The 20,910-nt window shown below is 52.8% G+C and overlaps 3 protein-coding genes across 3 annotated transcripts in view; 1 reads left to right on the forward strand and 2 right to left on the reverse strand.

Moving 5' to 3' along the window:
• Positions 1-10,698, reverse strand: part of NAT14 (N-acetyltransferase 14 (putative)) — a 61,153-nt gene extending 50,455 nt beyond the window's left edge. The window contains exon 1 of the mRNA XM_022586041.3: positions 10,668-10,698. The gene's annotated coding sequence lies outside the window, so the exon portion shown is untranslated. The remainder of the gene's footprint in view (positions 1-10,667) is intronic.
• The window catches only part of ZNF628 (zinc finger protein 628), a 57,786-nt gene extending 47,085 nt beyond the window's left edge, over positions 1-10,701 (reverse strand). Inside the window, exon 1 of the mRNA XM_089902031.1 lies at positions 10,668-10,701. The gene's annotated coding sequence lies outside the window, so the exon portion shown is untranslated. The remainder of the gene's footprint in view (positions 1-10,667) is intronic.
• Positions 10,702-11,953: 1,252 nt separating this feature from the next.
• On the forward strand, positions 11,954-17,961 carry UBE2S (ubiquitin conjugating enzyme E2 S). The gene is made up of 5 exons (XM_089903478.1): positions 11,954-12,095; positions 12,764-13,026; positions 13,908-14,055; positions 15,403-15,593; positions 17,484-17,961. Exons 1-5 carry the CDS (start codon positions 11,954-11,956, stop codon positions 17,811-17,813), a joined length of 1,074 nt encoding a protein of 357 aa, XP_089759604.1. The 3' UTR covers positions 17,814-17,961.
• Positions 17,962-20,910: the final 2,949 nt, after the last annotated feature.

The raw sequence follows: 20,910 nt of genomic DNA on the forward strand, positions 1-20,910 counted from the left end.
CTAGACATAAGGCCTCCTTTCTACGACATCATCACAGGGACTCTGCTTCCTTCCTGTGATGCCATCGCCAGAGAAGGTGCCTTGCCCTATGATGTCATCAGAGGGACTGTGCCTTTTCCGTGATGTCATCAGCAGAGATGGCAGCCCACTCTGGGGACATCTCCAAGACGAGGCCCCTTCTGCAATGTCAAAACCAGACTCTGCCTGCTCCGAGATTACATACGCCGTGAGACACCTCCACTGCTGCTGCCAAGTCCCGGAACGGCAGGGCACACCCAGAGTCCATGACTATCCTGGGAGGGGTCACCAGAGAAAGTGCCCTGTCCTGAGGTGTCATCTAGGGGTGTCCTCACTGGGGAGGCTGCCCCGGCGGAGAGGTCTCTGCCACAGGTGACAGTCCATCTGTGGATTGTTGGCAGTGGCCCTGCCCCAGCTGAGGCTCTGCCCCAGTGCTGTGATGTCATCACCAGAGACACTGCCTGCTCTGGAAGGCCATTACTTGTAATGGTATCACCAGAGTTTCTGCCTTGTCCCACCATGACTTGGCTTGGTCACTCCTTCCCCTGACCCTAGAGACATGCCCTGCGGGATTTCCACCAGAACCTCACCTAAAGGGTGGTTGGGCCACGGGTCCTGTGTGACTCCTGGAGGATAGCACTCCCAGACTGGCTTCTGCTCCCACGGAGGCCACTCTGGCCCACCAGGCTCCTGGAGTCCTGGGACTCACAGGTGGCGCTACTTCTCTCTGCCGTAACTACAGACATCACCACCTCTGTAAACAAAGTCCTGGCCTCCTGTTGGGGGGTGGGGAGAGGTGGGAGTATGCCTGCCATTTATCCAGCTGATGACACCGTCAGCACCACAAGACTTCCACCACTCCTGGTGGTAAGTTGCACCTGGGGTCCAGTGTTAACCATGCCTGATGATGACATCATTTCCCAGGATTCCCTTTGACCTATGGTGTATTCATCTCCCAGGATCCACCATAACTAGGATATCATTCTCTTCCAGGATTTACCATAACTATAGTGTCACCTTCTCCCAAGGTTCCCTATAGCCAATGGTGTCATCATCTCCCATGATTCTCCACAACCATGATGTCATCATCTCCCATGATTCTCCACAGCTGATGTCATCATCTCCCAGAACCCGCCATGACCAACGGTGTCATTACCTTCCAGAATCCACTAGAGCTGATGGTAACATCTTCCACCAGGATCCACTAAGACTGATGATGCCACAATCTCCCATAGTCCCCCAGGATTGTGGTGTCATCACCTCCCAGGATCCACTTCAACCATGATGTCTGCATGCCCCAGGATCCAGCACAGACTTGGTGTCATCACCTCCCAGGATTCAACTCAGCAGTGATGTCACCACCTCCCAGCATCCATGAGTCAATGGTGTCCCAGAACACATGACACCCAATTAGTGTCATCACCTCCCAGGATCCACTCCAACCATGGTATCACCATCTACTGGAATCCACCATAGCCATGGCATCATCATCTCGCAGGATCCAGGACACCCAATGATGTCATTTAGCAGGATCCACTTCAACCATGTATCATCACCTTCCAGGATCCATCATCTTGGGAGCCAAGTATTACAACAGCTGTATTTCAATTGTCTTCTGGGGTCACCTACAGTTGTTCCCTTAAGAGGAACCAGCACAATACACATCATTTTCCCATTCCCTCAAAAATGGAGTGGGATGGGGCCCCCTCTGATGACATCATCATACTCTGGCCCTTCCTGATGATGTCACTGCCATGCTCCTGACTTAGGCTGACGCCTGCCTGCATCAAACACACCACAGACTTGGCCTTGGTCAGTCCTCCATCTCCCCCTGATGAGGGTATCCAGGTCCCTCCTGATAACTGCCCTTCACCCAGCCATCTGATCGGTGACAGGGTCAACAAAGAGACCTCTTATCATCACCAGAGGGGGGGCTTTCCAGTCCTCAGGTGATATCACTGTCCCTTGACCAATCCCTGTTACCTGGATCCCCACCCAGAGCTGCACTCCATTGGCTTGGGCCAAACTCTCCCTAGAGACCCCCCTGGGCTGGGTCAACACCTGCCGACCTCCCTGAGGCCTTCAATGGTTTTCTCTGCTGCCCTGGTCATGGGGCAGGCACATCTGGAGAGCCACGGCCACTGCCAGTGCCACCTGTAGGGGTGGGAGGTGGTGCTCTGCATCATCCCCAGATGGCAGAGAAGCAGCATTCTCTCCTTCACCTCCCCCTCACACACTGGGGAGCCTCTGGGGTTTCGGGGATTCCCCAACACCCTACGCACAATTTGCCCCCAATTCTCTCTGTATATAGCCATGTTCTGGGGCGGCCATTCCCCCACTCTTAAAGGGCTACATGCCCCCTCTCCCAGCCCCCAGGGCGAGGTGAGGGGGCCTCTTCTCCCTCCCCTGGGCCGTCCCCCTCCCTTTCCTCTCTCCCCACAAATCCTGGCACCTCAGCTTATCCCTTCTCATCAGGAGCCTGGGGCAGATAACTGACCCTCAGCTCCCACCACACTGAGGAAACTGAGGGGTTACCCCCAATCTACCAGGGCCCCAGTGCCAGTTTGCCAGTTTTTCAACTCCACGCTTACAGCTGCTCCTTTGGGTTCCTTCAATCCCCTTGAGGGCCTCACCACGCCCAGTGTCCCTATGGCAGACTGTGACTTCCCCCAAAAGGAGCCAGCTTGGTCGCTTGTCCCTCCCAGACCCCTCCCCTCTGCTCACCACCCTCAAGGAGCCCTCAGCTTTCTGCAGCCCCCAGAACTGGGGGATTCGGGGCCTTTCAGCTTTTGTATGCCCCCCTCAACTTGCTCTTTCCCGGCCTGGATTCCGGGTATCTTGCCCCCTCCCCGCACTCACTTGACACAGGCTGCCTGACCCTGGGGCCTTGACCTCTTATCTCAAATAAGCCATAGTAGGGAGAGGTCTCGAGGTGGGTGAGGAAGTGGGCATGTCCTGCCAGATCCCCTTGATGCTTCCAGAGATGGGACCTCGCCACCTGAGTCTTCCCTCACCAGCCCCCACCACCTCATAAATGCATACACAGGCTTGTGCATACACACACACACACACACACACACTCCCATTCCAGTGAGGGGGCAGTGGAGGGCGGTACAGAAAGAAGATCAATTCTAGACCAAAAGAACTTCCAAAGCTCTGCCTGCTTCCTTATCCCTACCCACCCTATTCCTCCCCCCAACACCTGACTCTTGCCCCAGTTCCTTGGTGAGGACTGCCAGCCGAGCTGCAACTTGGTATTTTTTTGAATAAACAGATGTTTTCCTGATCCCCGGTCTCAAGTATACTGTCGGGAAAGGATGGGTTTCCATCTCTGCATTTGCAGGTCACTGGGGAGTCCCCTTTGTGGCCAAGGAAGGCGGGCATCTAAGTGTCTTTACAGGTAGGTGGTCAGGGCTGCTCCAGCTGTCACCAAGAGAGGAGTCAGGCACAGGGAGATGCACTGTAAGGTGCCTTCAAATCCTTAGTTTCTTCCTAAGAAAGCTTCTTCCCTCTAAGCAGGTAAGCATTTGTTTGCAGATTCTATTTGTTTGCGCCTCCTTATATTTGAATTCTTTGCCTGAACATCACTGAAGTGTGTGGGGGGGTGCATCTGCATTAGTTTCCTGGGGCTGCAGTAACAAAGTACCATACAACTGGCAGCTTAAACAGAAATGTATTCTCTCCCAGTGCTGGAGGCTGAGAGTCTGAGACGGAGGTGTCGGCAGGGCTGAGTCCTTCTGAGGCTGTGTGGGAGAATCTGTCTGTGCCTCCCTCTTAGCTTCTGGTGGCTTGCTGGCAATGCTGGCATTCCTCGACACATCATCTTCCCTCTGTATGCGTGTCTCCTTGGCAAAATGTCTCATTTTATAAGAACACCAGTCATCATGGATTAGGGCCCACCCCAATGATTTCATCTGCAAAGACCCTGTTTCCAAACAAGGTCACATTCACAAGTCCTTGAGTTTAGGACTTCAACATCTTTGTGGGCAGGGAGCAAAATTCAACCCATAACGGGGTGTGACAGAATAGTCTAAATGTCAGTTTTTATGATAACTGGGAATCATTTTCCACACCTCTCTCCTCCCACCCAGTGCATTAAAATATTTCCATAGTGATGACTAGAATTGCCCCCTCCTTCTGTCTCAAGAAGTGCCTCTAAGGCTTGGTTTTATGAACTTTAGGACAGCTCACCTCTAGGAGCATCTAAGTGTTTGTTTACTAATATCAGACTCATATTACATCAGAGCATTAGTTTGCTCGTACCTCTGGGTTGTGTGTGCAGGGCATTTCAGCATTGATTTTATCATTAAGAAAACCCCTTCCTCTCTAGTGTATTTAAGTGTTTGCTTCTCAGATATTAGACTTTATTCCATATCAGTCAGGGTTCTCCAGAGAAACAGAACCAATGTGTGTGTGTGTGTGTGTGTGTGTGTGTGTATTCCTGTTAAGGAACTGGCTCATGTGACTATGGGGGTTGGCAAATCCAAAGTCTGTAAGGCAGCCGAAAACTCGGGCAGGCTTTCGAGGCTGCAGTCTTGAGGCAGGATTTGTTCTTTTCCAGGAAATCTGTTTCCGCTCTAAGGCCTTCGAATGATTGAATGTGGCCCACCATATGATCTAGGATAATCTCCTTTACTCAAAGTCAACTGACTGTAGGTGTTCATCTTGTCTACAAAATACCATCACAGCAACACCTGGGCTGTGTTTGAACCAACAGCTGGGCACATGAAACCTGACCATCCTCGCAGGATAGTGCTTGCTGGAAGGAGTGTGATCTGTGGTTGAGAAAGCCTGCCCCCCTTCGGTGCAGTTAAGTGTTCACCACCGGCTAGATTTCACCTGCTGAGGTCCATCTGTTTGACCGTAGGTTAGTGGGGTGGGAGGGGGTGGTGCCTTCAAGTACTGGTATTGGATCCCTGGTGAAATGCCCCACGTGGTGCGTGTAAGGGTTGTTCGCCCATTCTTAGAAATCGCCTCTTTGTGCTGGCGATTTGTCTATAGAAAATTGGGGGTGGGTGGGGAGGGAGGGTGGTGATGCAGTGTGTCGAAGTATGGAATCATTGAGCACTCAGAGAGTCTCCTCCTGGGCACAGACTAGGACCATACTTCCCTGCCTCCCAGATGTTAGATGTGCCAGATACAAACCCTCGTTGCTTTAACAACTGGGGCTTTGGGGCTGCTTGTTACTGCAGGACAGTGCAGCCTACTCTGGATGGCTTTTTTGCTGTACACTCTTGCACTTCTGAATTTTTTGTAGGTGCGTTACCTACTTTTAAAAAAATAAAGTCTAAATGTAAACGTCAATGGTGCCGGCTTTGACTGCCATTCCCCTAACTGAGCAGATGCCCAGGGGCGAGCTTAACACAGGAGACTAGAGTCTCATTCCTCTCCCATGCAAGTGATTAGCTTCCACTCTGAGTTGTAATGCCAAGGCTTAAACGTATGTATTTTTCATTCAACATGGCCTCTACGTGCCTGTCAACTACTTCATTTCTGTTCAGCCAAGAAGAAAGCAATCTGATCCACATGTACCGTGCTTTAGTTGAGCAAGTCAAGGATAAGATCTGGCATAAGCATTTTCGCCTTTGTAACCTAACATTTGCTCAATTTGCAACTCCACTGTGTTGATAAATACAGCCTCTGAGCAGCTATTCTTAACGGCATTTGAGGGGGCGGGCTTGCAAACTTCGGAAATCTATACCAGATGTTGTGTGCATGTGCCTTTCTTTTTTCTTTTCATTTCTTTTCAACTTTATATTTTGAAACAGTTTCAAACGTGCAGAAGTTACAAGAATAAGTCGAAGAACTCATGTACAGCTTTTGTCAATTCACTAATTGCTAACATTTCATCACACTGCTTTATGGTTTTCCTCCCATATAAATATTTTTTTTCAGAGACACTTGAGAGTAAGCTGCCCCCTAAGGGACATTTCTGAAGGACAAGGACATTCTCTTACACAGCCACAGTATAGTTATCAAAATCAAGGACTTAACACTGATGAAGTCCATGTTCCAGTTTCACCAACTGTCCCAGTATTGTCCTTTGGAGCAATTCTCTTTTCAGTCCCTGGTACCCCGGGATTAGGTGTCGAATCTGGTTATTGTGTCTCTCGAGGCTCCTTGGACTTGAACAGTTCTTCAGTCTCTTTCATGACACACGTTTCTGGAGTCCAGGCAGCAGCATAATTTTTGTTCCAGTCCCTACCACCAGACATTTAGGGTTTTCCCATTTCTCAATACTATGAACAATACTTTGAGGAATATCTTTTTGCACACCATGGGGCGCATTCACTTACTTTTCCCTGGGAAGACCTCCCAGGAGGGTGAACTTCTGGGTCAGAGGGAGGTGCGTTTTTAAGACTTTTGCTACACAACGCCAAGATGCAGTTCCGAGAGCCTTGCCAAGTCCACGTATGTGAGAACGTCCATTTGCTCCCACCCTTGCCGGCATCAGGCATTATTCTGTTTAATCTTGATGTGCATCAGAGGTGTCTGTTTTACGGCCGTTATAGGAAGCCCCTAGTTACTATTGTTTTTTTTTGTTTTGTTTTGTGTTTTTTTTGCGGTACACGGGCCTCTCACTGTCGTGGCCTCTCCCGTTGCGGAGCACACGCTCCGGACGCGCAGGCTCAGCGGCCATGGCTCACGGGCCCAGCCGCTCCGCGGCATGTGGGACCCTTCCGGACCGGGGCACGAACCCGTGTCCCCTGCATCGGCAGGCGGACTCCCAACCACTGCGCCACCAGGGAAACCCCTGAAGTTTGTTTTTGTCCGACATGAAAGGCTGTGCTCTGCGGTCTAGGGTTTTTGGAGCGGGATAAGAGCAACGCGTTTCATTGCTGCTGTCTGTCACTAGAGGGAGCACCTGATCCACTGCAGGCATATTTAGCAATTAATGCGGGCCCCTCCCACTGGGGTAGAGCTCTAACCTCTGTTCAGGGGCACAAAGGAAAGTGGTTCTTGCTAATTACCTGCCACAGCCTTACAGTCAACTTGCTTAAAAATGTTAAGGGCACTAAGGGGCAGAGAACACATCAGCAACCACAGACTGTGAACTCAGAAATAAAGATGGAGGCATTTACTCATGAAAAGATGCTCAGCCTCACTGGGAAGAAAGGAAATGCCGATGAAAGATGAGGCACCTTTGACCATGACTGGCACATATTTTGAAGACTGCTAATACTCGGGCTCATTTCTGCACCAAAACATTGACATCGGCTGTTTCCTCTGCCTGGAACAGTCTTTCTCCTCTGGATAAGCACAAACCTTGCTCCCTCGCTTCCTTTAAATATTTGTTTCCTTCTCGATGAAGATCTACCCTGACTCCCCGCATCTAAAATTCTCCCCCCTCCCCCCAGTGTTCCCAAACCTCCTTACCTTAACTGCTCTAATTTTTATAGTAATATCTTTTTATACTACCAGCTTTTCTTACCCACTAGCCCAGGACTTTCCCAGTGCTGGCACTCACTGAAAGTCCAGCATCTTGGGCAACCCTGTACAGTTGGCCACCCTGGGTTTAGTGCTTACTGTTTATCTGTCTCCCCACCAGAATGGAAGCCCCAGGAAGGTGGTGTCTTGCTTCCTGTCTTGGTCACTGATGTATCCCAAGCACACAGAAACACAGCCTGGCAAATAGTTGGTTCTAAATGAATTATTGAATGAATGGATCAGAGCCTAATGGTGAGGATCTAAATAAGTAGAATCCTGCCAAGGGCTACTTGGCAGAATTGCAAACACTCATGCTCTTTTGATCCTGAGATTCCACTTCTAGGAATTTCTCCTTCAGGAAAGCTCACACCTTTGCCCAAAGATAAACGTTTGAGGATGCTCACTGCAGCTTCTAGCCACAGACTGGACCGGCATAAACACCCGTTAGTTGGAGAATGCTAGAAACTCCCGTGTTCTTATCAAGGACCGCTGTGCATGCTGCCGAGGGAGGATGTGCGGGAATGTAAACGTCCAAGTAGTGTGGGGAAGAAGACACCCAGATATTAACAGCGGGTACCTGAGGGGGTGGGATTGCGAATGCGGGAGTAGAAGGAGAGCTAGAGCTGCACCTCCTACTTTTACTTCTTGCACTGCAGTAACTGTGTGAATTTCCCTCCAAGCATGTATTTCTTTAGTGATTTAATACAGATGAACAGAAGAAATGAAGATTAATTTCTGAAGCTAGAATTCAAGCCGAAGGGACAATTTGGGTTTCACTGAGCAAAAGTAAGTTTCCAGGTCTCCAATATTTAGGAAAGTAAGGACAGCCCTCCCCTAGCCCATCCCCTGCAGATTCCAGTCTCCCAAACTAACACAAAAGGCCCATCACTAGGCCATCTCCTGAGTCATTCTCAGATCCGCCCACTTCTCGGCCATAGCCACCACACTAGCCCAACCCATGACCAGCTCCCTGCTGGAGTTCCTGCTTCCACTCTGGGTCCTCCAGTCTAGTCTCTACCCAGCAGCCCTGAGCCAGAATCTCAACATCAGTACCAAATCCACTCACACGTCCTGGTGAGAATTCCTCATTGGCTCCCTAGGGCTCTACCAAGCGTAGCCCCTCCATACCTACCTCTACTGGCTCAGAACATTCTTCCTTCGGACCTCTCTCTCCCTCTTTCTCCACCCCTCTGGCCTTCTTTCAGTTCCTCCCATCTCAGTATTTTTTAAAAATTCTTTTTAGAAAAATAACATCTTTATTCTGACATATAACTCACATGCCATACATAAAACTCACCAATTTAAAGTGTTCTGGTATATTCATAGAGCTGTGCATCTATACCATCACAATTTTAGAATATTTTCAGCGCCCCAAGAAGAAAATCTACCCATTAGCTATCAACTCTCCATCCCCCAGTCCTAGGCAATCACTAATCCACTTTCTGTCTGCATGCGTTTGACTGTTCTTGACATTTCATATAAATGGAATCATACAACATGTAGTCCTTTGTGACTGGCTTCTTTCCCTTAGCATAGCGCTTTGGAGGTTCATCCATTTTGTAGCAGATAACAGTACTTCACTCCTTTCTATGGTTGTATAAGATTTCACTGTAAGTAAATACCAGTTAGTCTATCCATTCACCAGTTGCTGAACATGTGGGTTGTTCCCACTCTGGGCTATTATAAAGAACGCTGCCATGAGTATCTGCGTGTGACTTTTCACGTGGACCTGTTTCCATTTCTCTGGTATACACCTAGCAGTGGAATTGCTGGGTCACACGGTGACTCTAGATTTAATCATCTGAGGAACTGCCACACTGTTTTCCAAATCACCTGCACCATTTTTCATTCCCACCAGCTGTGTGAGGGTTCCTATTTTCCACATCCTCCCCAACACTTATTGCCTCACTTTTTGATTATAGCCACCCTGGTGGTGTAATGTGGCAGCTCACTGTGGTTTGCTGTGCGCTTCCCTGATGGCTGACGATGCTGAGCATCTTGTCATGTGCTTATTGGCCATTTATATATCTTCTTTGATGACCAGCACCATCTCTTCTCAGGGTTATTGCAACAGCCTCCTCCCCGGCCTCCCTGCTTCCGCCCTCATGCCCCTTCATTCTCTTCTCCATCCAGCAGTCAGAGTGAGACCCCAGCATTCCGCTGCTCAAAACCCTGCCATGGCTCCCTGTTCCCCCAGAGACAAGACCACAGTCCTAGCCACGGCCTTCAAGGCCCTGAATGATACCGGCTCCCCAACTCCATCCACACATACATCTCTCTAACCTCAGCTCCCCACACCCTCCCCCTTGCCCACTCTGTTCCAACCAAACCAGCCTCCTTGCAGTTCCTTGCACGTGCTAGGCCTTTGTTCCAGCTGTTCCCACTGTCTGGAATGCTCTTCCCTGATAAGCACATAGCTCACTTCCTCCCTTCCTTCAAACTTGTGTTCACATGATACCTGCTTGGTAAGGCCTCCCTGGCCACCTGGCTTAAAATTCACAACCTGGCACACTCTGAGCCCCTCCCTTGCTCTACTTTTCTCTTTTTCCACAGCACTTGCTCCCTTCTAACATACCATGTATTTTATTTATTTATTACATTTCACTTCTGTGTCTGTCTTCTCTCACCACAGTAAGCCCCACAAGGGCAAAGATCTTTGTTTGCCTACGTATCCCAATCACCCAGAACAGTGCCTGGCACACAGTAGGTGCTCAATAAATACTTGCTGAACAAACACCTTGATCTGTCAGGCACTCTGCTAGAGTCTAAGAACAGGGTCCCTGTGCTCCTGGGGCTGTACTCATCGGGGGACAGAGACAAACACGTAAGCAAACAAATAATAAATTCTTATGGACCAGGAAGATCAAAGAGGGTGAAGTAAACAGAACATGGGAGTGGAGGTGAGGAAGCTGCTCTGAGAGGTGACTTTTTTTTTTCCCAGCCGTGCTGCACAGGTTGTGGGATCTTAGTTCCCCAACCAGGGACTGACCTCAGTTCCTTGGCAGTGAGAGCGAGGAGTCCTAACCACTGGACTGCCAGGGAAGTCCCATGAGAGGTGACATTTTAAGGTGAGCCTAGGCCATGAGGAGGACAGAGGAGGAGGAAAGCTCTCCTGGCACAGGGGACTCCTGTGTAAACTTCTTCAGGTCAGGCAGAGATTGGCTTATAGCAGGGAGACAGACAGAAAGAGGCCAAGGGGGCCTCAGAGAGAGTGTACTTACGGATCTCATGGGAGTTTGGGATTTACTCGAAACGCAGTGTGTTGAGGGCTCTTGAAAAGTTCTTAGCAGGGGTGGGGCCTGTTGGGATTTCAGGGGTCAGTAAAAAGCAGCCTCCCTGAGGTCCAACCCCTGCCACTGCCTGTTTCTGTAAACAAAGGCTGATGGGAACACAGCCAGCCCCTACATCTGCACATGGGCTTGGCTACTCTGGGGCTATAGCAGCCTAACTGGGTACGCTGGGACAGAGACTGATGGCCCGCAAAATCCAAAACCTTTACTGAGGTTTGCTGACCCCAATTTTAAGATGCAGGCGATTCCTTCCTTCTCCCTCAGGTCCTGTCGACGTCACCGATCCCCATCACGTCTCCCATCCCCACTGCCACCATCCTGCTCGCCTCCCTCTCTATTACCGCCCACGGCCCTGTCAAAGCCTCCAATGGCTCCCTAGGGCTTGAGGACAACACACCGCCCACCCGGCAGAGGCGAGAGACGTAACCGCTACCCCCCCCTTACCTCTCGGACTTAAGCACCTCCCTCCGACCTACCCTCACTGGTTTCCTGGTGGCGCCCCAAACACACCAAGCGCGATCCCCTCGCCTCGCCTTTGCACGGGCTGTTCCCTTTTCTGGAATGCTTTTCCCCTAGACCTTCCCGTATGGAGCCCAAGTGATCCTTCCTCAAGTCAAAGAGCAGCCCCCACCCCTCCCTTTGTAGGCCCTTGGCCCTTATTGTTCCTCTACGTCTTTATCACTCGCTGACATGATAGGATAGACTTACTTGTTTACTGTCTGGCTTCCCCACGAAGACGTCAGCTCCCTGAGTGCGCAGGGATTTTGTCCCTTTTATGCTCAGCCATATCCCCAGAGTATCCTGCCTACCACATGATAGGTGCTCAAAAACAAAAGCGTACTGAACGACTGAGGGTGTCCAGAGGGGAATCATAACATCCACCCAACAGGGCTGTGGCAAGGATTCAATGAAATGAAGCATGCAAAGAAACTAGAACAGTGCCCTGCCCTGCCCAGCGAGCACCGGACCGATCACCACCACTCTCGTGACCATCATCAGTTACGTCTGTTGAGTGGACTTCTGAGATACAGCTCAGTCTGACCACCACCTCCGCCATGTCCCAAGTGGGGGGGGGGCCTGGGCAAGTCACTTGACCCCTCTCTTCCTTCAGGGTTCTTGGCTGTTAACTGGGCCGGACTCCTCTGCACCCGGTGGGATAAGACCCAAGGCGAGGCGCGTGGGATGCCCGCGTGCGGCCAATCTGCCACAAACTAGTCATGGCTACGGCGGTGGGCGTCTCTGCACGTTCCTGGCCCCTGTTCCAGAGGCTGGGGCCCCCTGAGGAGTCTTTTCGGGACCAGGGCAGAGAGGGCCTGACGGGGGCGCCGCGGCCGCACCGCACAGGAGCCGAGGAGGCGGGTCAGCTCCCGGGCCTCCCGCTCTCAGGGCGCCGACACTGGGCCGCCCGGGGCGCTCTGCGCCGGTTCCCCAGACAGGGAAAGGGAGTCCCGGCGAGGCCTGGCTGGCGGGAGGCCGCTGTCAGTCACAGGCAGGGCCAGGCCCTCAACAAGGCCGGGGGGCTCTTCCTTCTTTCTCGGGCACAGTCCTCACAGGAGGAGACTGAGGCCTGGCTGGGGCCAGAAGTCACACACTGGACGGCCAGGCGTCTAAGCCTTCAGCGCCGGGTTGACACACCACGCAGGTCACAGGTCATTCTCAGCACAAAATGGCGCCTCGGAGAAAAACGTACAACGATTCCCAGCGCCCACCCCCACTCCCGGCTGAGGAAGGGGCGCGGGCTTCCGCGCACACTCATTTGCATACACAAAAATCAACGAACTTCACTGGCTGCGAGCGCCTGGGTCCGCGCTAGGCAAGGCTCCCATTGGTCGCTCTCCATTTCCCTCGCCCCCCCAACCCCCGTACTGCCTTCTCCGTCAAGGATTGGCCCGCGCGCGTCTCGTGACGCCACTCCACGACTGCGCGTCCCTATTGGCCGGCGCGCCTTCTATCGTCCTTTTAAACCGCCAGAGTCCCACCTCCCTTCGCCCTGCCCAGGCTCCACGGCCGACCGTTAGTCGCGTGAGTGATCTCCTGGGCGTCGGGGCGCGCGCGTGCGCCAGCGTCTCATTCAAACGGGCCAATCAGCGGTCGCGTCGCCCTTCACGTCCTCTCTCACTCTACTTCCCCTTCTCCGCCACTCCATCCTCCCGGATCCCTCCCCGACCACCGCGTACCCCCATTGGCCGGCCCGCCGAGCGCCCCCTCCCCAACTTCGGCCTGCAGCTTGCTGGAAGTGAGCGAGCTCGTCGAACGCCGAGGGCCGTGCGCGCTGACGTCACGGGTCGAGGCACGGCGAGAGGGGCCCACGAGGGGGCGCGGCCTGTGGGCGGATATAAAAGGGCGGCGGTGCGCGCGCGACAGGCTTAGTGCGGCCGGGCACTGGGGGCAGGTGGAGGTGTGCTGCGGTTCGCGGCGGGCGTCGGAGGCAGCGGGGAGCAGAGCGGGGCCGCCGGGGCCTCGCTAGGGCCGCAGCGGCAGCAGTTGGGCCCCCCGCCCCGGCCGGCGGCCGGAGAGCGCAGGAAGGGGGCCGGGGGGACCCGCCCCCGGCCGGCAGCAGTCATGGTGAGCTAGGCGTCCAGGCCCGGGAGGGGTGGTTGGGCCCCCCCTAGAGGAGGAGGCGGGATCTCAGGAGCCTCTCGCGGGCGGCTTGGGGGATTGGAGGGCCCACCTGGGTATCTCGGGCCTGAGATGGGCCCAGGGGCCTTCCTGTAGGCGGGGCGGGGCGGGAGGGGAGGGCCCAGCCGAGCTCCGGGCTTTTTGGCCCGCCCGTGGGTGTTTCGGGAACAACGACGCTCCGCCGCCGTCTCCAGGCTCGAGTTGGGGTTTCCAGGGTGGTCTTAACCAAGATTAGGTGGGGAAGGGGAACCGGCATAGGCCTCGGGCCTACCCGGAATCATTCGGGGACCTTGCGGAGCTACGAGCGGGCTTTGGGGTCTTCTGGGGAAGGTGGAGTCATCCGCAAGCCCTCTGCAATCCGCCCTATTTCTAGTGGGAGATCAGCTTGGGGCGGTCGCCTGAAGCATCCTGGGTTGGGGGTTCTGGGAGCTCGGGGTGATTGACAGTCTGGGACTGCAGGAGTAAGACTAGGGTGCCACTGCATCCTAGATCCTGCAGGAGGCACCAGGCCCTGGCTCTGCCCGTGGCTCACCCCCTTGTCTCCATACCTAGAACTCCAACGTGGAGAACCTGCCCCCCCATATCATCCGCCTGGTGTACAAGGAGGTGACGACACTGACAGCTGACCCACCTGATGGTATCAAGGTCTTTCCCAATGAGGAGGACCTCACTGACCTGCAGGTCACCATCGAGGGCCCTGGTGAGTGTGGGAATGAGAGGGAGGGGTGCACTTCCTAGATCTCCGTCAATCTTAGAGCAAGGATAGGAGGCTCCCACTGTAAGGTGGACTGCCAGACCCTGAGGACGCAAGGGTAGACATGACAGGCACACCTGTTACACATGGTGCTCACAGTATGCAGGGCAGGACACTAGAAATGACAAGTAATTGTATATACTTTCCCCGTAAGTGTTGTGAGAAAAATTCTGGGGGCCAGGAGAGCATATAATGGGGCCTTACCTGGGTTTGGGTGTTTCTTCCATCTTGAAGTATGGGTAGGAATTAAGTGGGATTGGGAAGAGGATGCCAGGTGGGGAGAAGTGTCAGCAAAGGCCTGGAGGGGAGGCTGGATCATCTCAAACTCCTTCATGCCGCCAGTGTTAGGTTCTCTGGGGACCAAGCAGAGAACAAGCCAAATGCAGGCTTTCAGGGAGATAACAGTAATAACCAAATAACTACAGGGGACCGTTTGATCTTGCAGAGTGGCTTAGCAGGTTGTTTCACGTGCACTACATTTAAGTTATTAGTTTAATTTTTATAAGTGAAGAGTGTGATGAAGGACCTAGTCTGGAGTTGAACTTGTGGGGAGGGGGTCAGGGAAGACTTCCTGAGGAACAGAAGAAAAAAGACTTGTGAAGCTTATAGGGAACAGATCTTTTAGGGCTTGTAGGCCTCTTAAAGGAGTTTGGAAAGGAAGCCTTTGTAAGGTTTAAAGCCGGGCCAGTGGGTCACTTCAGACTTCACTTTGACTTCAGTGAGGGTGGGGATAGAATCTGGAGGCCAGTCAGGAAGCCGCTGACCATGGGCATCCATCAGGTGAGAGAAGTGGTTCTGCTGGACTTGGAGGTGGGCTCAGATTCAGGAGTGGACCTGGAGGTCAGCTGCCCAGGCTATGATGGGTGGGACGTGGGGGCTGGGGCATGAGGAACAGCCATGGGTCTGGAACAGCTCCCAGTGTTTGCTGCGGCAGGGAAGACCACGGAGTGGACAGAACTGTCCTGACATTTGCCTGAGAGGCTTCCAAATAGATGTTTTTCCAAGGAGCTGAGTGGGCACTTGTGTCTGTGCCTCTTGGGAAGGGTGTGCTGTGCCTTCACTTGGGAGTGAAGAGGGATCTGTGGGTGGGGACCACCAGTCAGGGGGTTTACTCTGAGCTGGGGGTGGTGCCTGTGGCCCCCTGGGAACCTGGGCCTGTCTTCCTCTCGAGAACCGCCCGTCTGGTGGAGGAGGCGGTGGGGCACTTGCCTTGCAGCCAGACCGAGGAGACTGGTTTTGGGGGTGCCTGGAAGGCCTGCGTCTCCTGACACTGTCCCCCTCCCTGCATTCCAGAGGGGACCCCATATGCCGGAGGCCTCTTCCGCATGAAACTCCTGCTGGGGAAGGACTTTCCTGCCTCCCCGCCCAAGGGCTACTTCCTGACCAAGATCTTCCACCCAAATGTGGGCGCCAATGGTGAGATCTGCGTCAACGTGCTCAAGAGGGACTGGACAGCTGAGCTGGGCATCCGGCACGTGCTGCTGGTGAGTTCTGCCTGGGCCTGGGCCTCCCTCCTGGACGCATCCCAGTGATGTCCAAGCCACGGAGCCTTGTTTCTCTTCTAAAGTCAACACTGAACTGGTTGGGGCTTCTACATAAGAATCCAGATTTCCAGCTTTTCTGGAAGGGTTGGCAGTGCCCAGCTACCTTTGCTGTGGAACAAGTGATGGTTTGTGTAGCAGGACGGTGTTCTGACAGGTACAAGTCAAGCGTCTGGTTAGGGTGAAGATAGACTTTCCAGTATCCTACAGCGTACAGTTCATTGGTGTTTCAATAGTCACAGCTTGTACAACCATCACCATTGTCATTCCATCGTTCCTCAACCAGGGGTGGCTTTGTTCCATTGGGGACATTTTTAATTGTCACAGCTGGGGGTGCTACCAGCACCTGCTGGGTGGAGACAGGGAAGCTGCTGCACATGGTGCAGCAGGGACCACCCCGTGGAGAACCATCCAGGCCCACCTCAGCCAAGCTGAGGTGGAGACAGCCAGACTACTCTGGTGCTCCAGGGTCCCCGTAGGCCACTTAAAGCATGTAGGTCACCTGATGCCTCTCCACCCCCTCACAAGGTGAAATTTAAAAAAACAAACACTGAATTTCTAATGAGCCCCTGGGGCAGTTGGTAGGGAGGATGGGGAATTGGGGTTTCCTGCAGGGCCCCGGGGAGGATTGAGCACCAAGGTAAACAGACCCCAAACCTTTCCCTCCTCTCCCTGGAGTGTCAGTGGTGGCTGCCAGCAACACCAGAGATGAGCTCACAGAATAACTCCCAAGTGTCCCCAACAATCCCTAGGGCCTGCAGTGCGGGGCCCAGGCCAGGCTCAGCCATGGGAGGGCAGCTGTGGGAAAGGCGGGCAGTCAGGCCTCTGGTTGTGGGGTGCAGTTGTCAGAATTAGGGTGTGATGCTGGTCCCTCATGATTATCAGTGATGTGTGTTGGGCCAGGTGCTTTGGGGAGTACTTGTTACTGCCCCCATTTACACGTGAGAGCATTTCACCTGCTCAAGGCCAGACAAGTTCTAGGTTCCTGGGGTGCTCTGCGTTCCCTTTTAGAATCAAAGTGGAGGTAAAACAAACACGGCTTAGGGGCCACAGCTGTCTGGGTAGACTCCTCTTAGAACGGTCCATTGGGGGCTGGCTGGTCACACCTTTCGGCCTCGATTTACTCTGCAGTTAAAATGGGCAGATTAAGGAATATTGAAGGCTCACTTCCTTCCTGGACCACTCTCGACTGTCCTCGGGCATCAGTCTCTGTTTATGCCCTGGTTCCTTTCTCTTGGGTATTAACAGCTTGCCCAGCCAGGATTTGTGCCTCTGCCCTTGAGATTCCTGTTAAAGCCAGCGATAGCTGTAGCTTTAAGCATCTTCCTGTAGTGTAATGTAGAGCTGGTTGTCTAGTTGCTAGTTCCTAAGTTGTCCCCCTCGCTTCCTTTTTCTTTTTTTTTTTTTTTTTTTTTGGGCTGCATTGCGTCTTCGTTGCTGTGCACGGGCTTTTGTCTAGTTGCAGCCAGCAGGTGCTACTCTTCGTTGTGGTGCGCAGGCTTCTCATTGCAGTGGCTTCTCTTGTTGCAGAGCACGGGCTCTACAGCACAGGCTCAGTAGTTGTGGCGCACGGGCTTAGTTGCTCCGCGGCATACGGGATCTTCCTGGACCAGGGCTCGAACCCATGTCCCCTGCATTGGCAGGTGGATTCTTAATGACTGTGCCACCAGGGAAGTCCCCCCTCACTTCCTGAATGACCTGGGGCGAGTCACTGATCACGGTGCCTGCACGCGTGTGCCATCTGGGGGAGCGGTGTTGGGAGTGGAGGCCACAAGGCCAGACGTGTGACGCTTGGGGGGCCGGCCCCCCCTGACCCTCGCGCTCTCCCCACAGACCATCAAGTGCCTGCTGATCCACCCTAACCCCGAGTCTGCCCTCAACGAGGAGGCGGGCCGCCTGCTCTTGGAGAACTACGAGGAGTACGCCGCCCGCGCACGCCTGCTCACAGAGATCCACGGGGGCGCAGGTGGGCCCAGCAGCGGCAGGGCCGAGGCCAGCCGGTCCCTGGCCAGTGGGGCTGTGGCCTCCACCGCTGACCCCATGGCCCCTGGGGGCCCAGGAGGGGTCGAGGGGCCCATGGCCAAGAAGCACGCGGGTGAGCGTGATAAGAAGCTGGCAGCCAAGAAAAAGACGGACAAGAAGCGGGCGCTGCGGCGGCTGTAGTGGGCTCTCCTCCCTCCCTCTCCCACCCGCCACCCACCTGCCCCCAACTCTGTCTCTAAGTTATTTAAGTTATGGCCGGGGTGGGGGAGGGCACGGGGGCACTCGGACCTGGATTTGTTTTTCTAAATAAAGTTGGAAAAGCAGCTGTTGTTGCCTCCACCACCCTGGCTTTGAGCAGTGGGCACCCCAGCCCGAGTCTTCACGTAGGCTGAGCACAGGTCTCTCAGCTCAGCGGGCCTCCTGTTGGAGTCAGAGGCGCCCTCTGTCTGAGGGGTGCAGTGCCAGGCAGGGGCCTGCTGCTGATCTCTCCTGCCCTTGTTCTCCTGAAATGGGCATAGTGGCCGGGCAGTGGGTGTGGAAGCCCTGTCTGTCTGCCGTGCGCTGGGGCACTTGATCCCGCTCTAGCCAACAGAACATGTTCCTGTGGATTTCTGTATCATATATCAAAAATCCCAGGCCTAAGGAGACACCTGTCTTACAATTTGTGTTGGTTGGAAGTTGGTGTGATGGGCTGGTCGCTGCTTGGGTTTCAGAAGTGAAGTTGAGGATCCACTGGGCACGTTCCTTTCTCGGGTCCTCTTCAAACTCAAAGCTGGCGGGATTCAGCTTCTTGGGGTCGTAGGGCCTGGGGCTATCCCCAGCTCCTAGAAGCTGCCAGGGTTCTCACCCCACAGCCCCCTTTTGTGGGACCCAGTTGATTAGATGAAGCTGATGAGCCCCGGGTGATAACTTGACTGCAGGAACATGTCCCAGCGTGGTCACAGGTTCTGCCCTCACTCCAGGGGTGGGGGCGGGAGACCCGGCGGCGCACGTCAGCTTCCTGCATGCACCCCTGCGGCATGGCCCTTCTCCCTGCCCTGTTCCTTCATCTGCAGGAGGGCAGACCTGCTGGTCGTTGTACCTCTTGGACTGTTATGGAGGGTCAGGTAAGGGCCGCAGACCCGGACAAGTGTCGGGGTTCTCGGCTGGTGGGAGAGTAGGGAGTGGTCAGCCTTGGCAGAAACCAGCAAAGGCACAGATGGGGAGGCCAAAGATTTTGTCGCCCTCTGTCAGGCTCTGTGCCGGGCCTTAGGACACAGTGTCGAAAATGATCATAAAATACAAAGAAAGGAAAGCCTGGTATGCCAGTTTTCACAGTTGCTTCCTTTGTAATCAGCAAAGCCTGGAAATATAACCCACATGTTCACCAATGGATGAATGAGTAAAGGAATTGTGAATTCACACAGTGGAATACTACTTAGCTAAACACTGATACACAAAATAACATGCTGAGTGAAGCCATATACGGAAGAGTACAAAATACTTGATTCCATTTCTATGAAATTCCAGAACAGGCAAAGTTAGTCACTAAGGGCCAAAAGCAGATCACTGGCTGAGATAAGTAGGATAAAGTGTACAGGGGTGTGGGGAGACTTTGGGCGTGATGAGTACATTCCAGATCCCAATTATGGTGGGGGGTCACATGGGTGCATAATAAAGTATATACTTAAAATAGGTGTATTTTACTTTGTGTAAAGTATATCTAAGAGAAGTTGATTTAACTTTTTAAATCAAGGACTTCTGTTTATCTAAAGGAGAATGAAAGACAAGTCAGTGGGACAAGTCAGTGGGGTTGTATGCAATCGAAATGGACAAATCCAAACATGTATAAAGAGCTACAAATCAGTAAGAAACAACACAAAAGATGGCAAAAGCATTTGCACGAATGCTTCACAAAAGGGGAAATCCCAACGACTACCAAGCACATGCAAAGATTCCCGTCATCACTAGTGGTGGGGAAAGTGCAGTGTAAACCCAAGTTGAGACCACTATGCTCCCGTGAAACTTGCCACAATGATAAGATCTGACAACGCCACGTGCAGAGCCACGGATACTCTCCTGGTCCACAGGGCGACCCTGGCAGGAGCGTGAAATGGTAAAAGTCACGTGGGGACGCAGTAGTATCTCATTACTCAGCCTTCTTGCACATGTACCATAGGCTGCAAAACCACATTTGTCCTAATTGCAAGCAGTATAAACACGCTTGTATATTCAAGGAGCAATACTATACAGCACAAAAGTAGTGGACCATCACTACTTCCAGCAGCGTGGAAAACGACAGCAGCCTAACAAGCAAGTCACAGGAGACCCACAGTCTGAATGCCTTCACACACAATTCCAAAGCCGTCAAAACCAAGCTGTGCTGCTAAACACACATACCTTGGCGGTAAAGCTGTAAAGGCAAGCAGATTGTTTCCCTAAAGCTCAGGATACTGGTTACCTCTAGCCAGTAGGGAGCCCACGAGGGAAGTGTATAAATGTGTTCTGTGTGCTTTTCTCTGTGTCTGCTACATTTCAGAATTTTAACAACATGAAGAAGCTCGTTGAGATATGGACCAATCTCCAAAATATGTGAGAAAGAGCAACACGCAAATGCTGTACCAGATACGCTACCATTTCTGTTCCTTTTTGTTTGTTTTAATTTTGTTTTAAATAGGATGTGGGACTTCCCTGGTGGCGCAGTGGTTAAGAATCTGCCTGCCAATGCAGAGGACACGTGTTCGAGCCCTGGTCCGGGAAGGTCCCACATGCCGCGGAGCAACTAAGCCCGTGCACCACAACTACTGAGCCTGCGCTCTAGAGCCTGCAAGCCACAACTACTGAGCCCACATGCCACAACTACGGAAGCCCTCCCGCCTACAGCCTGTGCTCCACAACAAGAGAAGCCACCACAATGAGAAGCCTGTGCACCGCAACGAAGCCCCAACGCAGCCAAAAATAAATAAGTAAATAGGATGTGTATTTGCTTGCATATTCATCGAATGCCTCCAGAAGGTTACATTAGCACCTGCAAATACTGTCCCAAGAAAGGAGAGCTTGGAATACCATGTGCATGTTACCCATGCAAAAAACAGACTTAAGAAGAAAAAAAGCAAGCAAAGACTTGACTCGTTTTTAAAGGTAACAAGAGCTTCTTCAGTGAAACGGCTCCCTCTCATTCCCATCTCCCCACACCCAATTCCCTTAATCAGGGACAACCAGTGTCAGCAGGTTCCTGTGTATTTTTCTGGGGAAATTCTATGCAAACGTAAGCAAATTTAAACATATGTTCTTTTTA

Source organism: Delphinapterus leucas, chromosome 20 (genome assembly GCF_059928025.1).
Source record: "Delphinapterus leucas isolate spDelLeu-1000000601 "Yukka" chromosome 20, BTC_Dleu_Yukka2, whole genome shotgun sequence".
In the NCBI taxonomy this organism is placed as follows: domain Eukaryota; kingdom Metazoa; phylum Chordata; class Mammalia; order Artiodactyla; family Monodontidae; genus Delphinapterus; species Delphinapterus leucas.